This window comes from Numenius arquata, chromosome Z (assembly GCF_964106895.1).
Source record: "Numenius arquata chromosome Z, bNumArq3.hap1.1, whole genome shotgun sequence".
NCBI lineage: Eukaryota > Metazoa > Chordata > Aves > Charadriiformes > Scolopacidae > Numenius > Numenius arquata.
The window spans coordinates 11,302,336-11,321,731 of NC_133616.1; the positions used below are offsets into that span (position 1 = coordinate 11,302,336).

Consider the following 19,396-nt stretch of genomic DNA (forward strand, 5'->3'; position numbering starts at 1 on the left):
ACACTGACAAGCTTTCACAAGGCTTGCTGAAACAGCGGACCTGCCAGAGTCTTGCTGGGGTGCTCTGTTTCTTGCTGTAACTTACTGTCTTTCCTGTTCCTCCTGCAGGTGGTTCGAGCAGTTTGTGATGCAGTGGCTGGATGAAAATGAAGATGTTTCCTTAGAATTTCTGCATGGTGCTCTGGAGAGAGATAAAAAAGATGGGGTATGTAGGCCACTCTGAGTGAAGGACTGGGTGCTACATCCTTCCATGCCCAGAACCACACAACAACACTGTAAATTCAGCTGCCATACAAATGGAGGATGCAGCCCTTTTGGCTTGCTAAACAACTGGGAAACTTGTTTATTTCAGGACTTCTTTCTACAGGTGACAGAGAGCTTTTTAATAGCAAGGTGCATATCATTCATTTACGCCTGTTCTGTTCTGCTGCTGTTTGTCTGTCAGCCAGTGGCTTGGTGCTCTCTGATCTCTCTGTGTTTGTGAGAGGTAATTGAAATATAAGGTATTTTGCATGTACCTTAGTCATGCAGGGAGAATGTGACCTTAATCCAGTGACAGACTAAACTTATTCTAAATTTGCTGAGTATTCCTGATGGAGAGCAAGAGCCTTTCCTTTGTTCAGTGACTGTTGGCGCTGTAGTCTGCAATGCTCATGTAAGCGTTCTCTTTAATATCTAAATTTTAAGAAAATCTTAAAAAAGCTCTTCACTCTCCTCCTTTCCTTGTTTACTGACAGGCAAGCCGTGCATTTCATTAAGGGTCTCAGCATCATGCTCCACTTCCTTGTCACGTCATAGCTGGTGAAGGACAGTAAACTTAAAATCCAACAGAATTGGTTATTTCACTTCTCTGGGCCTTTGGGAGAATATTTGACTAATTCTGAGGAAGATAGAATCATAGAATAGAATCATAGAATCATCTAAGTTGGAAGGGACCTTCAAGATGCAGGTTTTGGTAAAGTTGTTCTGCCTCCAGTGTGGCAAGTGATGGAGACACACATGAAATGGGTGTATTTCAGATATTTCCATTTGAGAATAACTCTTTGTACCTTCTGTTTTAGTTCCAGCAAACATCCGAGCATGCTCTGTTCTCTTGCTCAGTGGTGGATGTCTTCACCCAGCTCAATCAGAGCTTTGAGATCATTAAGAAGCTAGAGTGCCCAGACCCTGTCATTGTTGCTCATTATAACAGGAGGTTTGCTAAGGTAATACCCTCAACATCCAGCTGTTTATCTTCCCTCAGTGGGATGCAAAACAGTGTGATGTTCGTTTTCTTTTTATCTCCTGGAGTTCTCTTGCAGTGATACAGGACAAGTAACAGCAACATCTTTTCTTCGCAGACTATTGGGAAAGTGCTGATGCAGTACGCTGACATCCTCTCCAAGAGCTTCCAGTCCTACTGTTCCAAGGAGAAACTGGTGAGTTGTGATGAGCTTCTCTTTTGCCCTGGGGAATCACATAATTGTCCTGATGAAACCAAGTTTCTCACATTGCACCTGGCTGTGTTGCTGGTGTAAATATTTTCAGTATTGGTTTTATCATCATTCATACGCTTTTGCGATTGAATTCTGGCTTGGCCACATAATAAAACTAGGTCTTGAAGACGATCTACAGGGCTTGGAGGCTGTCAGGTCCCCTTGAAATTAACTTCCACTCTGCCTGTCTTGGTTGTGTGTCACAGAGGTGATTAAAATACATAAATAAATAAATAAATGGCATAGATTGCTCTGTAGATCTGGCACTTAACAGCACTCTTGGTTTACTGTTGTCTCCATCTAATTATCTTGCTGTTTAATCCTGAATTCAGTAAAATTCTGTGCATTAAATAAAACAGGGCCTTACGTTTTTGAACACGGGGTCTGTCCCATGCTGGTTTTGCTATCCCCCACACCTGTAGTGGGGATGTAACTACAGAGGGAAGAGTCTATTGCTCAGGCTGCCCTTGACTGTTCCTCTCAGGCTTGGCCTGGCGCGGGACCCAGATGTGTCTCTGAATGCAGCTTTGGCCAGCGGTTCCCCTTCTGATCTGGGAGGTGCACCATTCGCAAAGGTACATTGCAGCATTAAGAGGCTGAAGGTGACACCTCTTGGATTCTTACAGGGCATGGCAGGAACTGCAAAGAGGTGGGTCTTGTCTCAACTGATTTCTAGTCAGCTCGTTCTCCATTTGTGATAAAGCTGAGGAGGCAAATACAACAGCATAGATCTCCTTGATCTGGGGTGTCTGGAACTGGCCATCCCTTTTCAAGCTGGAGGAAAAAAATGACTTGTCTTTTTTAGGTATGAGTGCTGAAGTCTGTGCTTGCCCTACCTCTTACTGGACTCTGAGATCTGGTGGTGCTTGGGGAAAGGGTGTCGAGGCACAGACTGTGCCATTGGTGAAACTGAGTTCGCATTTGAGCAGTAACAGGCACCTGCTTTTGTCCCTTCAGCCCTGCATCCTGATGAATAACATCCAACAGCTGAGGGTACAGCTGGAGAAGATGTTTGAAGCCATGGGTGGTAAAGAGGTAAGAGCACTAAGAGACTGAGCATTGCTTATTTCTACTGCACTGTTACTGGGTTATTTGCATCATATTGATACTTGCAAACTGCAGTCATAAGGAGAGCCCCATGACACCTGGCACTGTAAGACGTGTGAGGGGACAGCTGTCCTTGAAGACTTTTCAAGAAAATTTATCATAAGATGTAGGAGTGAATCTTTTGAGGCACAGAATAGCGTGGAGGAGGAAAGAGAAGGATACGTTCTTCTCACAAGGTCTCTTCTCACAAACAAATAGCGATAGAACAAGAGGGAATGGCTTCAAGTTGCAACAGGGTAGGTTTAGACTAGACATTAGGAAGAAATTCTTCACAGTAAGAGTGATCAGACACTGGAACAGGCTGCCCAGGGAGGTGGTTGAGTCACCATCCTTGGATGAGTTTAAGAATCGTTTAGATGTGGTGTTGGGGGATATGGTGTAGGGAAAAACTTTGTAGAGTAGGGAAGATGGTTGGACTCGATGATCCCAAGGGTCTTTTCCAACCTGAATGATTCTGTGATTCTATGTACTGTGCTCATGTGGGCTGGATGGTGGGTATGGCTGGTGGTTTCACCGCTCTGAAGACAGACAGATAGGTCTGAGAACTGTTGACATCAAGTCATTTTATGTGGAATATATAAATGTGAGACAGTACCTTTGGCATTGAATGTCCAATATCTAATCTATTGCAGACATGCAAATAAGAGTTATGTACTCATGCCTGGTTGGATGCTCTGATGTGTCCCCAAATATAAATATCTTAGTTTTTGTTCTTTGTTCTGGGATGGGAATTTTTACAGAAGTAAGTTTTTCCTCCCCCAGATCACCATGTCTGTTCTGATATAATCTTTATATCTGTTTTTTTCTCTTTTGTTTTTTTTTTTTTTTCATTGCTTTTCAAGGTTCGGGAAAATGAAGAAAAGGCAGCTGATGCTGATGTTAGGAAAAAATTATTTTCAAAGCCTAAGTGCTTTCTCTTTGGTTGTGTTGTGGTAGAACCTGTGCTATGACCTGTATGCCAAGAGGAAAGTCAGCTTTGCTGATGGGCAGCTCAGTTTTTGCCTGTACTGCTGTTTCAAATCTTTCTTGTGTTCAGTGGCAGAATTCTATGAAGTGGCAAAAATCTCAACAAATAGATTTACCCCACGAGGCAAGGAAAACTGCTGTCATTCTTTTGTGTGTTATCTCAACAATCCTAATTTCTGAGCCCTATATGAAGAAATGGAATGATACGCTCCCAGCTGTAATAGCAGTGCTAATGCTCGTTTTTCAGGAAAAAAATGAACTTGTGATGGATTGTTTATGAAGTGGTTTATAAAGTTTTAATCCATGTGCACTTAATTTCCCTTAAGGAGTTAATTTGCTGCTTTATTCCATAGTGGTGACTATTAAGTAGGATTTCCCTGTATTCCAAATTGAAAATACCACCTGCAAATTGAAAATACCACCTGATAGTGTGTTAAATAGCAGGAGAAAAAAAGTGTTTATTAAAAGTGTCAGCTACTTTTCCTAGCCTTGACTTCTTCTCTACTTTCTGACCTTTAAAACCTTCCTCAGCAGGTATAGGTAAGGTAAAACAGAGGTGATGAATCTGCTATTTGCCCTGCACTGTGGAATCAACGGAAAAAAAAAGGGAGAGGAACCCAGACTGTGAGCAATAAAACACACAGGAAGAAACCAGGCAAACATGCTAGGAAGCTGGCTTTTCAGAGTGATTTTTTTTTCTTTTCTCTTCACTTGCTGCTTTTCCACTTCATTAGGCTGCCACTGGTCACCAGAAATAAATTGTGTTGTGTTAGGTGCCTGCGTTATTTCCTGTCCCCAGGGGTTTCCCTCTTGGTGACTATGTAGTACTTTGCTTCTTGACTTGAAACCTGCCAGGTCCTCTGTTTTGCTAGAGTGAACAAGGTCTTGTCCTAGTTTGAATAGTCCTTTTTCTGATGTAGATCGTACCTGGCTAGTGAGTAGCAATTGGTGAGACAACAGTTTTGAAAATAGAACATGTAGGCAAACATGCTCCTGCAAGGGCATCTCTGGGTTTTATCCTCTCGTTCAGGAAGGGTGGTTCTTACTTTCTGTGACAGATTTGGTTTATATTCATCCACACATGGCACAGTAGCTTGCACAAATATAATCCTGACTTCTCTATCCAAAACTGTGTGGGAATAAGAAAGTACCATAGTGGAATGTCCTGGTGATTTTGAACTGATCACCTTTTTGCGTTCTCGAAGACGTTGTTGAGAACTAGGTATCAAATATTACATTGTTCTTGTGGCAGGTATGTTAGATGTACCATGTGTGAAGCCACAGCTTGGGGATTGGTTTCAGTCACTCTGTACTTGTGGCTTCATCTGCTTCTGAATCACAGATCCATCTCCATCTACAGCTGTAGCATTGCACAACTCTGGAAAGCTTTGAAATGCTGCTGCTACCTAGTGATCTGTGACAGTGTGCCCCAAACACGCTCCTATGGAAATCCATATTGCTTATTCACTTTTGCAGCAAGGGAAACGAAGTGACAGGGCTCACCCATGGTCACTCTGCCATGTAGGGGCATAACGTGAAACAGAAGTGTTTGCCCAGTGCTGTTTCTTGAGATGGGGTTCCTTGGTATACAGCTTTCCTTTACTTCCTTTTTCTTTTTTTTCCCCCAAACGAGGAATGGTACCTTTGCCCCCACTTCTCTTACTCTTTTTCCAGCTGTAGTACTCAGGAGGAACAAAACAGGGCAAAAATTTCCTACCGTCTCTGGGTTTAATAAGTTGACATCATATGGTCTGTGAACATTAAAGCTCTGCTGCTGTCATTATTGTTCCTGACTAGTAGAGAGCTCTGTGTGGAGGGATTCTCTTGGGTGGTTTCTGTGGCTTGAGATCTCAAGGCATATAGATATATATATATACACACACATACACGCACACAGAGAAAGAAGTCTCTTAAATGACTTTCAGGATTTATAATCAATACTTTTATTTCCCTTCTGAGCTGTGTTGATCTCATGGCATCAAAACAGCTTCGTTGTGGTTCAGTAGCATTCTTGGACATTTCTGAAGCACGTTTTGGAAAGGCAGCATTTGTGGAGTGGCAGGTGGCATTAAAAGTGCAATGAACAGTGGAATTGAGGGATGAGTCCTGGACACGAATACCTTTTGAAGCCTTTGATTCCCTTGAATGTCTCCGGTACAGCCACAGAATGGAGATTGCGATTTAGCTCCATGCTAAAGAGGGCTACATAGATTCATTGCTACTGTTTGCCTAAACTTGGCCCCGTTTATTTAATTATTTACATGTTATCTAATTAAAACCTAATGTGACCTGCATTTTCTACCCACCTCTGCAGTTTTCCTGCAGACTTCAACCTGCTCTGTGCACTGTCCCTGACACCACAATAAGCCTTTCTCATTTTGCTTGAGAGATGGCTTTCTGCAGTCCATTATTTTGCTTAGCTTTTAATGAGGTATGAACTCATGGCACTGAAATTAAAAGGTGCTGTACTGCATTGCCCACTGCTGAAGCCTAGATGTGCTGTGGAAGCCTAATTTAAAACATTTCTGCACCCTTTTTCCCTACCCCCCGCAAAGTCAGGCATGCAGGGTGAGTATTGGAGACAAGCACTGCCTTGGGAACCCAAAGAATTAGCTGCTGAGTAGGAGCAGATTGTCATCATACAATTTTCATGCCTTTGGTTTCAAGCTGATCTGTCAGGAAACTCTTCTCTTAATGCTCAGCCAGGGTTAGCCCACATTTTAAATCCTGTGTTTGCCACATGAATAACAAATTGCAGTACTACTTAGAAACGGCCAAGACTTGATAGCAATGTTCTCAAAGGATTTGTGGTATCTACTGATTGCTCCTCTTTAGCATCCCACGTGTCATAGCAAAGGCCACCTTAGTTAGCTAAGGCCATAGCTAGTATTTGAGAAGCTGGATTCATCTTGGCTTCAGTGCTCTTGAATCCTGTAAGAAAGTGGGGAGATGTGTGAAAATTCAGCACAAGCAAGACCCTAAAGGGAGCTAGGGTCTGTTGAGGTCTCTGCCTCACAGTCACCTCTGCAGAGGGGGGAGCTCCCAGGTGCTGGTACAGGGAGGCAGAACAAAAATCAGCACCTTCAAGCTGGAGCCAGACGAACTCTATAACTTGCATAAAGCTAAAATTGGACAGCAGGGGAAAATTCTCTAGCTGCTGATACGTCATCAGACCTGATGATTTCACAGGTTCTCTGGCTTTAAGACCTGAATTGTTTAACGTCTTCAACCTCCTAAAAGGCAAGAGCTATGTCTCTCCAGCTACAGAGGAGCTTCCAGTTCTGGTTGCTTATGCTTCACCAGTGTGTGTAGAAGCCAAAGAAGAACTAATGACATCTCTTGGAAAACTTGGAAGCTCATCACAGATTCTTGAACTCATGGGTTCTGTTTCATCCATGAGAGAAGCAGAATATGAACCTAAATTGCAGTTTATAACACTATACTGTAAATGCCACCATTCAGATTAGTAGAGAACTTGAGGTTTCAGCCCTCAACGTGCTTGGATGAGACTTCGAGGCCTGGATTCTCTGAAGTGCCGAATCCCAAATCTTTGCAGGAAATTAACAGGGCCATGCTTTCTTCCCTGAAATAGGGTTACCTCTTCCCTCTTTGTGTGCATCTCAGTTCTCTGTATTGCACATTTGGTCTCAAACACAGAACTATGGCCATGCCAGCCACTGTTTCTGCTGGAATTGGAGCATTTGCTCAGAGTTCAGAAGCTACCTCGCTGTGGGTACTGTCCCGTGTTTTGCATGGAGAACTTTTCATTAGCCTTCTTCCTCTGAATCATCTCCGATACACCCACAGAATGGAGATTGTAAGCCTGCTGAGCTCCAGCTTCCGATAGAAATGGTCTGGACGTGACATATGACAGTGCCTCAGCTGCCTAATGCCGCTTTCTGCATTACTCTAGCAGCCAGATTTATCATGCAGTCCAAGCAGCATTTCCTGCTATCAGTGATAGCTGATGTGCTTAGAATTACACTGGCTGAGCAGCAACAGCAAAACGCACGCTGTTTCATTAAGAGCACTGTTATCAGGGCTCCACCATATCAGCAAAGAACAGTTTGCAGTTATACCACATGCTACAGGGACTCTGTAACTGATGTGTAATTTATATATGTGAAACAGTGTTACACACCTACTGGCAGCTTCCTAATAGACTTAAATTACACTCAGGTAATTCCCCGAAATTTGCTTTCAGGCCAAAACGTACTGGTGCCTAAGCATTAATGGTCACTATTGTATTATATGGACTCCTCCTTCCGTAGCAGCAGTTGCTCAGAAGACAACAGTCTTTCTAGTGTGACAGAGGACTTGGTGGATACTGAACCAAAATGCTTCCCACCAGGGCTTTGCTTCCTGAGGGTGAGGCACCTCAAAGTTAAATCTGGGCAGCTGAGTTACTAGTAGCACCCAGTGAGGTGTGAGCTGATGTTCTGGAGGAGAGAGAGTTCCTCACCACAGATAATGGAGCTCTTCCCCTTGGCAAAGCATTCCTCCAGCTGTCCCTTCTTGCAGTACAGGGCTAGCAATCAGCTTTTCTTCTGCTCCTGAGATGAGTTTGCAGTCAACAGGTACAATAGCAAGGAGAAGCTCAGAGGTTGTTGGTGAGCTCCCCATGTCACCTCGCAGTAAAACAAGTCATTAATTACATGGTTCATGAACCAGGGCAATAAGTTGTTGATCCTGAACATCCTCTAGACCATGCATCTGGTAGCTTATGAAGAAGTAGAAATAAATAGTGAGGAATAGGTGCCTTGTGCCAAATCCTTCTGGCTTTTTTTTTTTTTTTTTTTTTTTTTCAGTCTGGAAAAGCAGTTAGTTGAAATGTTTTGATGAATCATGAACTGGTCCTACCTCAAATCTACCAGAAATTGCCAAAATCAGAGGACTCTTCAGTGCTATTAATTGTAGATAGCAAATCAGTCAACTTGTGACTCGTTGCCCCTTTCCACAGTAAAAGGGAAGGATTAATATAGGGGCAAGACAAACTCCCACCAACAGATGCTGTTTTTGTTTTGTTACCTACAAGCTTGGCTAGAATGACTGCTGATTGACATGTTAGCTTCCTTCTGCTATCATAGAGTGAGGCAATTATAAAGGTAACAGAATACAAATTCACTTTAATAAAGGAAAAATAATCAGAGCTAGCAATGCCTGAAGTTGTAAGGCTTAAGTAATCATAATTTGATTGGGGTTTTTTTGAATTATTTTTAAAATTCTGATCCAGGAGTTTCATTAGCACAGGTTCAAATGCTTAATAGAGTCAGTTTTCCATGCCAGCTTACAGCAGGAAAATGAACGGATCAGATTCCAAATCCCCTAAGGCTTGGCTTTCTCTGACAGATGCTGAGGAATACAAAGAGGGCTTCAGCACTGTATATACAAGTGGGGACTCCTGTGATGTTCAAATCCTATATAGCTGCATGCGTGGATATACCGTAAAAAATCTAAACTGATTTTTAACCACTGTACTGGCATCTGGCTCATTACATTTGTAAATAGATACACTGCCTTAGAGGTAAGGGCAGAAGCTCTAAATGCCAATAAGAACATTTCTGGAAGGTTTTTGTTTTACAAGCAGCTTACCTGCCTGCATACAAAGGCAAATCTGTTCTACAAGTTACTTTTTCAGAGCAACTGATCCTAAAACATTCAACATATGTTGTTATGTGTGCACACAGGTAGGTTGCTCAGAAGTGGCTCTTTCGAGACTGCAGCTGGAATACAGGGCACTGTTGAGTGCAAAAACAGGTGCCTTTGGGCTGATAATAACAGAGCAAGCACTTTCTTACAGCTGTGCCAGGGTGTCAGCAGCATCCACGTAGTGCTTGGGGCACTTTTTGGTTTGGATTGTGAAGTCTCCTCTGAACAGTTGTATACAAAAGGCTATTTGGCTCCACATGAGAGCAAAGCTACTTGTGGTTCTTGTAGGTAGTTGTGGTTCTTGTGTGGTACTTCTGGTAGTTACAGCTACTCAATACCTGTAGCTGAGATCATGCTTTCCAAAAGTGATCAGTGCACAACATTTCCTGCCATGATATTGTGGCCAGACTTTCAAAATAGCTGGGGTTCAGTCTTCTGAGAGCAGTGGCTGGGTCAATCTTCAGTTTGAATACTTGACAGTAGGGTAGAAGGTGAAATAGCATATCTCAAGACCATGCATGGAGAAATGCACAAGTAAATAACATCCAGTGTGAAAAGCCCTATCTCCTTCTAGACGTAGAGGGGTGAAATGACCCGTGAGCCCAAGGTAACGCACAGTGCTTGATGATTTCTCAGCCTGCTTACTCTGTTGGCCACAGGGAGTTCACGATCACTTTCTTTCTCAACTTTGCAAATATCAGGAAAGGGTATCAGAGGGTATTGGAGCCTGGGGAAGCCACCGGCTGCTGTCTGTGGATGATTTCACAGCTTCTGTAACAGCAGCAGGCAGTGGAGGAGAGCATCCTCACTGGCAGAGTCCAGCGGTGATAGTTCACCTGCTTATTAGGAGTAACCTCAACAGTGAAGAGCAGCACTGTGAAGGACAGCAGGCTGCCCTCTGGGTTCAAGCTAAGTGCTCTTCTTTCATCCGCAGTTGGATGCAGAAGCAAGTGACCATCTCAAAGAGCTCCAGGTGAAGCTGAACAATGTTTTGGATGAGCTGAGTGCAGTGTTTGGTAACAGGTGAGTGTAACGAGGTCCCTGTCCTTGAAGCATTCCTTTATTTTGTCTAATCTCATTCAGTCAGGTTAAAAGAAATTCATGTCAACTGCATTATATTTTTCTTTTTGTCATAAATTCATGGTCTTTCAAATATTGAGACCATCTAAAGAAGTTAGAAATGTTTTAAAAGTCTCTTTTCTATACTGCTCTGCTTAGAAATGTAACATGGAGATCTCTCAACTGTGAAATGTCTTTGAATTACATAGAGTGATTCTTTTCTGTAAGTAGTGCTTGTCAGTAACAGAATTGCCTGCTTCTTTACTGCTCAGAAAGCAGTTTCCAGCTTAGCATTTATGAAGCAACATTCTTGTTTAAATGTTCTGCTCTAAACGTATGAAACAGCTGAATGATTTCTGATTGTTAAATGCATATTGGAATAAGAAGGAAACAGGTTTAGAATTTGGGATTGACTTGTTCTAATGTTGCGGTGAATGGTGTTTTCTAATGTTTCAAGGGGATGAGCTCTTTAAAGTATTGCTAGAGTAATTGATGGCAATTAAGTTTTATTGCAAATCATGTTAGCGTTTACCTGAGGATAAAAATGTGCTCGACTTCATAATAATTTTGTAGTAAACCATAAAAGATGTCAATTTAGCAAAATCTAGAAATAGAGGGTTCCCAACTGATCTTCAAAAACAACTGCTTCTCATGATTAACCCCATTCATTTCATGTTGTGCTTTATAACAAGATTAATGCAGGCATGAACTGGAGTATAGCTGAAACATAGGCAGGGGGAATAAAGCAAATTGTACCAACATGACCTCCTGTAGTCTACAGATTTGCAGTACTTATGACCAAAAAATCATGGTGGGATTTGTCAGCGACTATTTGGATTTCAGCACGCAGAGCTAAGTGGGGAAATAAGCGAGGACTTCCCATTGCCAGTAATGGATGCCATAGCAAGAAAGGGAGAGATTCAAACTGTAACTGAATTCAATCGATAAGGTTCGTAATTAGATGGAGGGTGAGTGAGAAATCATAATTAGGGGGTGAATTTTGTTATCTGGAACCTGTCTCCATGGTGTCACTGCTACAAGACAATTAAGGTACAATCTTGACATTTGCAAATATAATTTAAAGAGATTATTCAGTATCAACATACATACCAGGGAGTGTTTTAGAGAGATGTGCCAGCAAGAGATTCAGCCAGTCAGGCAGCTCTCAGATGCTTCGCTCATTCCTTAACAGTAATGGAGAATGAAAAGCAGAGCTGCAGTTTACTGTATAAGCAGCATCTTCTAAAGGATGTAAATGTGGGAGGCAAAACAGACATCCACAATATTCTGTGCAGAGTCTGTACAATGTTGCTCCTACAACACTGTCCGCAGCTGACACTGCAGATCTTAACTTTTCTTCATCGGTGTGAGATAATTGTACCTGCTGGGAAAGCAGCACACATCCGGAGAGCCTCGCCACCTTTGTGCTGAGAGAGGATTATGTCTGGACACAGAAACATTTTCTGCTTTAAAGGATATCATAGAGAAAAGGGAGCCTCAAAAGGGTTTATACTTCATGCAAGGCTAGCTTCTGTTTTGTTCTCAGAGGCTGTAGGAGTGAAGGCCAGCGAGAGGCAGGCTTGAAGCGAGCAAGAGGGACCATGCAGCTAGAGGTGGCAGTGCAGGAGAGGAAAAAAGTGATGGGGTGGAGAAGGAAGGTGAGAGCCGCGGGGCAGAGGGCTGGCTCACACAGCAGAAGTTCAGGCCACTTATGCAGATACAAAGCTGATTTATTTCCAGACCTGTGTTCCTGTTCTTAAACCTTTACCCAGGCTCCTAGCACTGACTTCCCTTCCTGGTCTCAAACCTCTGTGCCATTAGTGGATAGCTAAATGTCACTTGTAATGCCTGTTGTTAGTAACTGTTCTTTTAAATGTCAAAGCATTTTCATTTATTCACTGAATTGATATGTTGACAGCTCTGCTGATCTATTCATCATTTCTAACCATTGTATTATTTCATTTTGAACTTCCTCTTAGCAGTAAGAGATGGAACAGTAAGTGTGCTGTCACTTCATTACAGTGACACTGATCGTCTCGCAGCTGAGCCCCACATCCCATTCTGACATGGACTGTACAGCAGAGGACTGGTTTCAGCTTGCCTTCAGGCTGCCTCTGTTCTTTTAAAGACTTACCCTGTGGTGGGTCATAACCGGATTTCTGCCCATGGGCTCCTGGGTGCTGGGAGCTGTGCGTGCATTGTGCCGATGCTCCATATGATATCCCAGTCTCTGCGGTGTAACACCCTGTATAGAAAGCAAAGATGCATCAGGGTGCTTCGAGCTAAGAATAACAGTGTTTCTTGAAATCGGGAAAGGATCATTTCTTTTTGCAAGCTGAACGAACAAACTCCTCCTGTGTTCAGAGGTGGTCGGCTGTCTGTGGACGATGGGCATAAGGAACTGGATAGCATGTCCCTTGGTAACAAATACAGAAAGGAAATGCGCAGCAAATCTCGGGAAGGAAGAGTGTGTAATTGAGCATGTAGATTATAGCCTTGCAATACTTAATTTATGTACTAGAGCTGGTATCTCTGCCACTGATAATCTTGGTTTTGCCTCTCTCCTGTCTGTTCAGCTTTCAGACTCGCATTGATGAGTGCGTCAAGCAGATGTCCGATATCCTCTGTCAGGTGAAAGGGACAGGAAATGTTGCTGCTAATGCCAGAAACACAGTTGCACAAGATGCAGATAACGTCCTGAGGCCATTGATGGATTTCCTGGATGGAAAGTAAGTGATTGCTCAAGTGTATGTCACACATACAGTGCATCGGATAGGGAACAGGATGGGGGAAGAAAGAATAGCTCCCATGTTCTTGGATTGCTCTTGAGATATCCGGCCTCCAAATTCTCAGAATTAATGGCTTCTCTTCCCATATCTGCCTCTCTTTCAAGCCATAGATCACCTCTTCAACCTTCATTCAGTGCCAGAGCACACTTTCAGTTCTCCTTTCTCCTGTGACAATTACAGCAATCAGCAAAACACACTGCTGATCAGGTTGTGGGAAAGGCTGAAATTCTAAGTTTACTATCTATGTTTTTTTTTTTTTCCAATACAAATTGTACTGTAGCCAACTAGCAAATATATTGCAAACCATAGTTACCTACTTGATACATATACTACTCAGTATCCCAGTCACGTTAAACATGTGTGTTCTAGTCATTCATGGTGCTGTTCTGCATAGAAAATAAGCTTCTGAACGATGTGATGTATGTAAACTTGGTCCTTTGCTTTAATTAACTGTTGCCATTAACACCATGCAGCGTGATTCAGCTGTACATGGACTTTTTGTGGGTAACTGCACATAATTCTCACCAGCTAAGCCTTGATCTACAAAGAAAAACAGTTTTTAATCATTGTAAAAGTCAAACTTCTTGCTGATGCACAGCAGTTCTTTGCTTTGTAGAAGGTGGAGAGCAATTTTCATAATAAATGCTGTGAGAGATGCAAAGCTGTACAAGTTTAAAATCTAATTTCTTTCGTTGCTCTTTGTATTCACTGTCCCGTCTTTCCTTTGGGTCACCATGTAGTAAGTGAGTCTCTGCAGCAGTTGTTACATCTAGGAGCCCTCTCACTTGAGCATTTTATGTATGACTTCACGAATTCTTAGAAGCTACCTTCCTTTGTATCACTGGGAACTTGGTGAGCAATGGGCTTCTTGTCCAGCTGTGGGGCAAGTAATTTTGATTACACTAATCTGAACCTGGATTTTTTTCTTTCCTCCTTTACAGAAGGAGAGTCCTTTTTGGTGTTTCCTGCATCCTACCCACATCAGTCTTGTCCCTGCTCAGTTTTGTTCATTTACTGCCTAACCAGCTATGGAAAGAAGGGGAATCTGGGAGAAAATAACACAATGTAGAAGAGCCCCCTGTGCACTGTTTCTGGCTGCCGAGTTGCTGTTTTGTAGCTGTCCCAGCATGATCAGTAAATGCCAAAGTCTAACAATCGTTCTGCAGAAGAATCTAACATTTCTTCGCTTTTTTTTGATAGCCTGTACAATAATAAAGGAGGAATGACTGGGGAGATAAAGCAGAAGTTCTTTCTGTAAAAGGGAATAAACATATGTTAGGTGATTAGTGGTGAATGCGATTGCAACAAAATACAGAGGAGTCCAAGAAATGCTTCGAGGTGGTTATAGAGGTAGAAGGTTTAGAGACTTCAGCAGCTGTGCAGGAACTTCTGCATAACAGCCTGGAAAGCATAATCTAGGTATTACACAAAAGCCGTTATAATAACCCCTTGAAGTTTAAAACCTTTTATTCTATGTTTGTAATTTTTTCCTATCTACTCTGTAGACTTGATACATCAGGAAGTATCTTCTTAAAGGGAACCAGATCAATGGTACCTGCTCTTACTTGGACTATTCCCAACCACCATAACTTAGTGATATCTTCTGTAAGCCCTAGGTCAATAAATAGAAATGGTTGAGGTCAGAAATGTCAATAATCCATTTTGGCCATACGTCTTTAGTGCTAAATCTCCAAGGGTGAAGCCAGGCTGCACTTTATGAAAAGGGAAGATTTTTTTACCCTTAAAGCAATCATTATGACAAACTGCTTTGGATGGGGCACTGATTCTCTCCCATACAAACCTCCTTTCTCCTTGCAAATTGCATTCTTTGAACTTACTTAGTTCTTGCTCTCTCCCTGCAGCCTGACGCTGTTTGCGACTGTGTGTGAAAAGACGGTGTTGAAACGGGTGCTGAAAGAGCTCTGGAGGGTTGTAATGAATACCATGGAGAAGCTGATTGTGCTGCCTCCTCTTACAGACCATACGGTAAAGCATTTTCTCCTTCCTGACTCATAGCAGAAAGTGTTGCCATTGCCTGTGTAACTCATCTCCTTGACCTAATGAGTCATCTGCCCAGGTAAATTTGCCTGCACATAGCCTGCTCGAGGATGGAAAAATATGTCTGTAACCTAGTAAAGTAAGAGAGCAGCTCTCTTTATAATAGGGTTGCAAGATACAGAGCACACTCTAGAAAAAAAAAAAAAAACAATTCCAAATCCATGATCCAAAAAGAGTTGCCCTCAAATATAGTCAAATCACATTGATTAGGGATTTGCAGTCCTTTAAAGAGAGCTGCGCATGTGGGATTATTGGGCAGTTAGTGTTGTCTTCGTGGCATTAAATCAACACCTAGGCACCTTTTGCCTGATGACTGTCATCTGTTAGTCAGGTGTCTCTCTGTATAGACGTGGTTAATTTTGGCTTGCTGTTTAATGACACCATCTCCTGTTTTACCCCCCAGAAGGCTTTAGCATCAGTATGGGCTGGCACGATTTCTGTGTTTCTGTTGTTGGGGAGTTGGAACCATGTCCAGATAGTTTGCCTTCAAAGGCAGTCTTTTATATAATTGTTCAGCTATGGGACGTGCTGGATGAATGTGTGTCATGAATGTAGTGATGTTTTTAACAATGGACGATTAATTTCTTCCCCAATTTTGAGCAACCCCAGAAACTGATTAAATGTCAGTCATGCACGCCCAGCTGCTCTGGGGGATGACACTCAGTTGGAGGCAGAATGAAGTTTGGGCTGTAACCTCATTATTTGGAGATGATCCAGAACTTCTTTTCATCTCTGTGTTGGAGTAAACTTGTGGTCTGTGACTAATTTATGCTGATTTATTTATTTCCCAGTAGTGGGTAGAACGATAGTGGTTTTCACTATTCAGCTGTTGCCTATGTATTTTGAGTGAATTCCTTGGGTTGCAGCGTCTAGAGAAGTGGTGCAAACCTGCATTTTGCACTAGGTGTTTGTTGTTCTGAGAGGGAAGGGCTTTGTCTCCAGCCTTGATGATGACAACTTTAGACAAAACTGCTGAGATGCAGTGTGCAGTCATACCTACTAAGCATAAAATTAGCATGAGGTGTAATTTGCTAAAGACTGCTTGCTCTGAGCTTGGATTTGGAGTAATCATTTCTGACTTCCTTTTTAATTTATAAAGGAGGAAAAAAAAATTACCTAAATTTAAGAGGATAAAAATTCTTTCAGTTGAATTGCTTTAAAAAGGAGTTTTTCGGGACAGGTGCTAAAATCATCATATAAGAGCAGCATTAATATGACCCCTTCAGAATGGAAGCAGTGAGATCAAGAGCCTCAGAAACAACCAGGGAGGAGCTGCTTGAGCTTTATACTTGCTAATTTTGAATTTTAAAGGCGGGGTAGGAGAGTGATTCAGTACTTGTATCATAAAGAAGGCAGTAGGTGTGATCAGCCAATTCTTCCAACCTGCAGGATGTTGCTATAAGCCACCTTTGAGTAGTTTCTTGTTGCCATCACTTCAGTTTCAAGTTGAGAAGCTCTCTTTGTGTAATGAAGCACATCCTCAGTTTTCTGAGACAATGCAAAATGCTCGTAGCTAGATTTTCAGATGTCTAATCAGTTGTATCATAGTGAGGAGGCTGAACTAGCGCAAACTGGAAAAGAGTTGCTGTTTCGGAAAGGGGGTTGTGAACAGTGCGATGTTTAAAATGGCCTTGTCTGAAGTCCTTGAGCAGGGAACCTGTGGCGAGGCTAGATGGGCTATGGGGGACAAAGAGATGCTTCCACCGTCACCTGGGACATAGTGATTTATTCTGTTACCACCAGATTTCCATAAATCCCTAGTATTGAAGACTGGCAGGGAAAGGTGAGACAAAACTCAGGGTTGGCAGTGTGGGCCAAAGCAGTATTTTCTCTTTGCTGTTCTTACTTCTCTGCCAGGCACCTCTTGCCTGATTTTGCTTCCTCTTTGTTTCTTTTGAAAGCACATCAGACTCAGAAATAGCCCCAGGCACTGTAACTCACTTTCCTCCCCGGACCTCGGCAACAGAAAGCCCTAGTGCTGCCTCTCCGTGTTTGAAAGACCACTGGATGGGGATTACCCTCCTAAAACTCTTCTGCAGCCCTTAAGAAGTAAGGGATATTCATGATAGAAGAGACTCCCTTTTACGGAATATTTTCTCTCCTTTCTGTAAAGTTGCTAGAGGTGCAGAAGTGTTTCTGATGATGGTCATGGAAAGCTTACTTGGGTAGAAGGTTCCAAACACACTGCAGTGTCTCTCACTTGTCGCTTGCATGACCCAGTCACTGCACAGTGCTTTAATGCCTGTTACTCCCTGGACCGATCTATTCCACTTAAATTATCTCAGCCTGTATCAAAACAGGGAAGGAAAATCTGAGCTCTGCTCTTCCATTCTCTGCTGCTTGTGGAAGATTTTTGTGCAGGGTGGGTCTCAGGTGAGTAAGCAGTCGACTGCTGCCCATGAAGGATGCAGTGGGGACGGAGCCTTTTTACAGCTTCCCACTCTCATGACCTGAGCTGCGGGTGCCTTAATGGCTTTCAGATGAGCGGCTTCTGCCTCTCTGAGCACTGGCTGCCCGTGGGTTGTGAGATTAGTAGCAACATGATCTCCAGTAACTCACCGAGCAGTTCACACCTCACTAGTTTTAAGTAAAGATCAACATTTAATTAAACACTCTCTGTCTCGGATGAGTGGATATGCAAACACAGCTCTCTGGAAATCCTTATTTTGGGGTTCAGTGCACAACGCTTGGGGATATTAACGGATTAGTTATACATTTCTTTCTCCCTCACTGCTTAGGACGAAACTATAGCATGCCATCAGTGACTAAGTCAGGTCAACGAAGACTTGCTTAATTTACACACAGATGATTCCTCTGGAGCCTCTCCTTTATTTATTTCACACGCTACGCTGCAGCCATTCACGTGAGGCTCCATTTGTTCTTGCTCCTGCTGTGCTTTTTTCTACTCATCAGACTTCACTAAATGAGAATGTGGTTCAGGATAAGAACAAAATTTTCTTTAAGCTGCAGACAGATTTTACACGTGACTTCCAAACTGGCTGTTCTTTAGGCCCCTCTGCAAGCAGCACCACTCCAGAGCTTTTCTGTGGTGGAGGAGATTGCGGCTTTAAGAGGTTTTCTGAAACCTTTCTTAACTTGTATGAGTTTAAATGAATTCTCTCCCTTGTGCTAGCTTGGACCAAAAAAGTCCAAGGCCTCCTCTGTGATGAGGAGAAAAAGCTTTCTTAGCCTTGAATGAAATGATGGTCTGTGAACTGCACATGTGCCCAGATCTCTGTACCGACAGGTAATTATTTTCCCTTTTCCCCACTTCTAAGCCTATTCACTCAATGGCTAATACACCACAACAGCTAAAAAATAGTCTTAATTTTTAATGGATGGTAGCAAACATTGCCTGATGATACAGTTTTTTAAATGAAAATAAATGCTGCTAATAAATGATCAGATCTCGTTGTTGTTGAATGTAGGAATTAAAAAAATCTGGGAAAGGAATGTTCAATACCGGATGAAACTTCCTTGCACTGGTATGTCTCAGGAAAATAAGCCTGAGTAATAATATGTTTTCCAAAAAGGACTGGAATTCAAAAGACTTGCAGTGGCCTTTGTTTCCTAACTTTGTCAACTGAGCAGTAGGACAGTCATGCTGTGAGAGTTTGAGCCTCTTGGAACATAAATCAGTGCAGTTCTGTTGGCTTCTAGCAATTAGAATTGAGTCAGCTGATGATCCTTCTCTGAATGCTTTCACTGGGGGAGCGTGGGGGACAGGGATACAGTCATACCATTAATGAGGAATTTAAAATCTTTGTGGGGTGGGCTATAGATGTCTTTCATGTTTCCAAAAAGTTTAGGAAGGTAAAACTAATTTCATGGGAAGAACCAGGAAAACGAGCACTAAGGTCTGTCACCTTTCCAGCTACATTTGCCACAGAGCTAGGCAGAAGAATTCATAATACGGACTTTTTTTTTTAACTCATCTTTCGCCTTTGATGTTTTAATCAATTGCGTTGGAGGCAGCTTTTCTCAAAACTACCTGATATTTAAATTTAGTTGTTTTTGTTCCCTAGAGACACACCTGAAATGAGTGCTGTCTATAGAACTTTGTGATATGTTTTCCATGAATAAATGACTTTTTTGAGGAGGTGTAGCATCTTGTTTACAATAATGCCATTTGGCAGAGGAAGGAGCTGTCCTGATTTTCATGAGGCGTTATCAGCATTGATGACAAACTCATTGTAACAGTAAAATAACTTCTCCTTCAGACACATTGACAGAGATTGGCACTGACTGATGAGGATTTTCTTAGTGGGCAAGAATTGAGGAGTAGTTATCTGA

The 19,396-nt window shown here is 42.4% G+C and overlaps 1 protein-coding gene across 1 annotated transcript in view; it reads left to right on the forward strand.

Moving 5' to 3' along the window:
* The window catches only part of UNC13B (unc-13 homolog B), a 191,342-nt gene that overhangs the window by 155,270 nt on the left and 16,676 nt on the right, over positions 1-19,396 (forward strand). Inside the window, exons 26-32 of the mRNA XM_074166749.1 lie at positions 109-205; positions 1,062-1,205; positions 1,341-1,418; positions 2,433-2,510; positions 10,132-10,220; positions 12,833-12,985; positions 14,908-15,031. Coding sequence (XP_074022850.1) covers positions 109-205; positions 1,062-1,205; positions 1,341-1,418; positions 2,433-2,510; positions 10,132-10,220; positions 12,833-12,985; positions 14,908-15,031 — 763 coding nt within the window. The remainder of the gene's footprint in view (positions 1-108; positions 206-1,061; positions 1,206-1,340; positions 1,419-2,432; positions 2,511-10,131; positions 10,221-12,832; positions 12,986-14,907; positions 15,032-19,396) is intronic.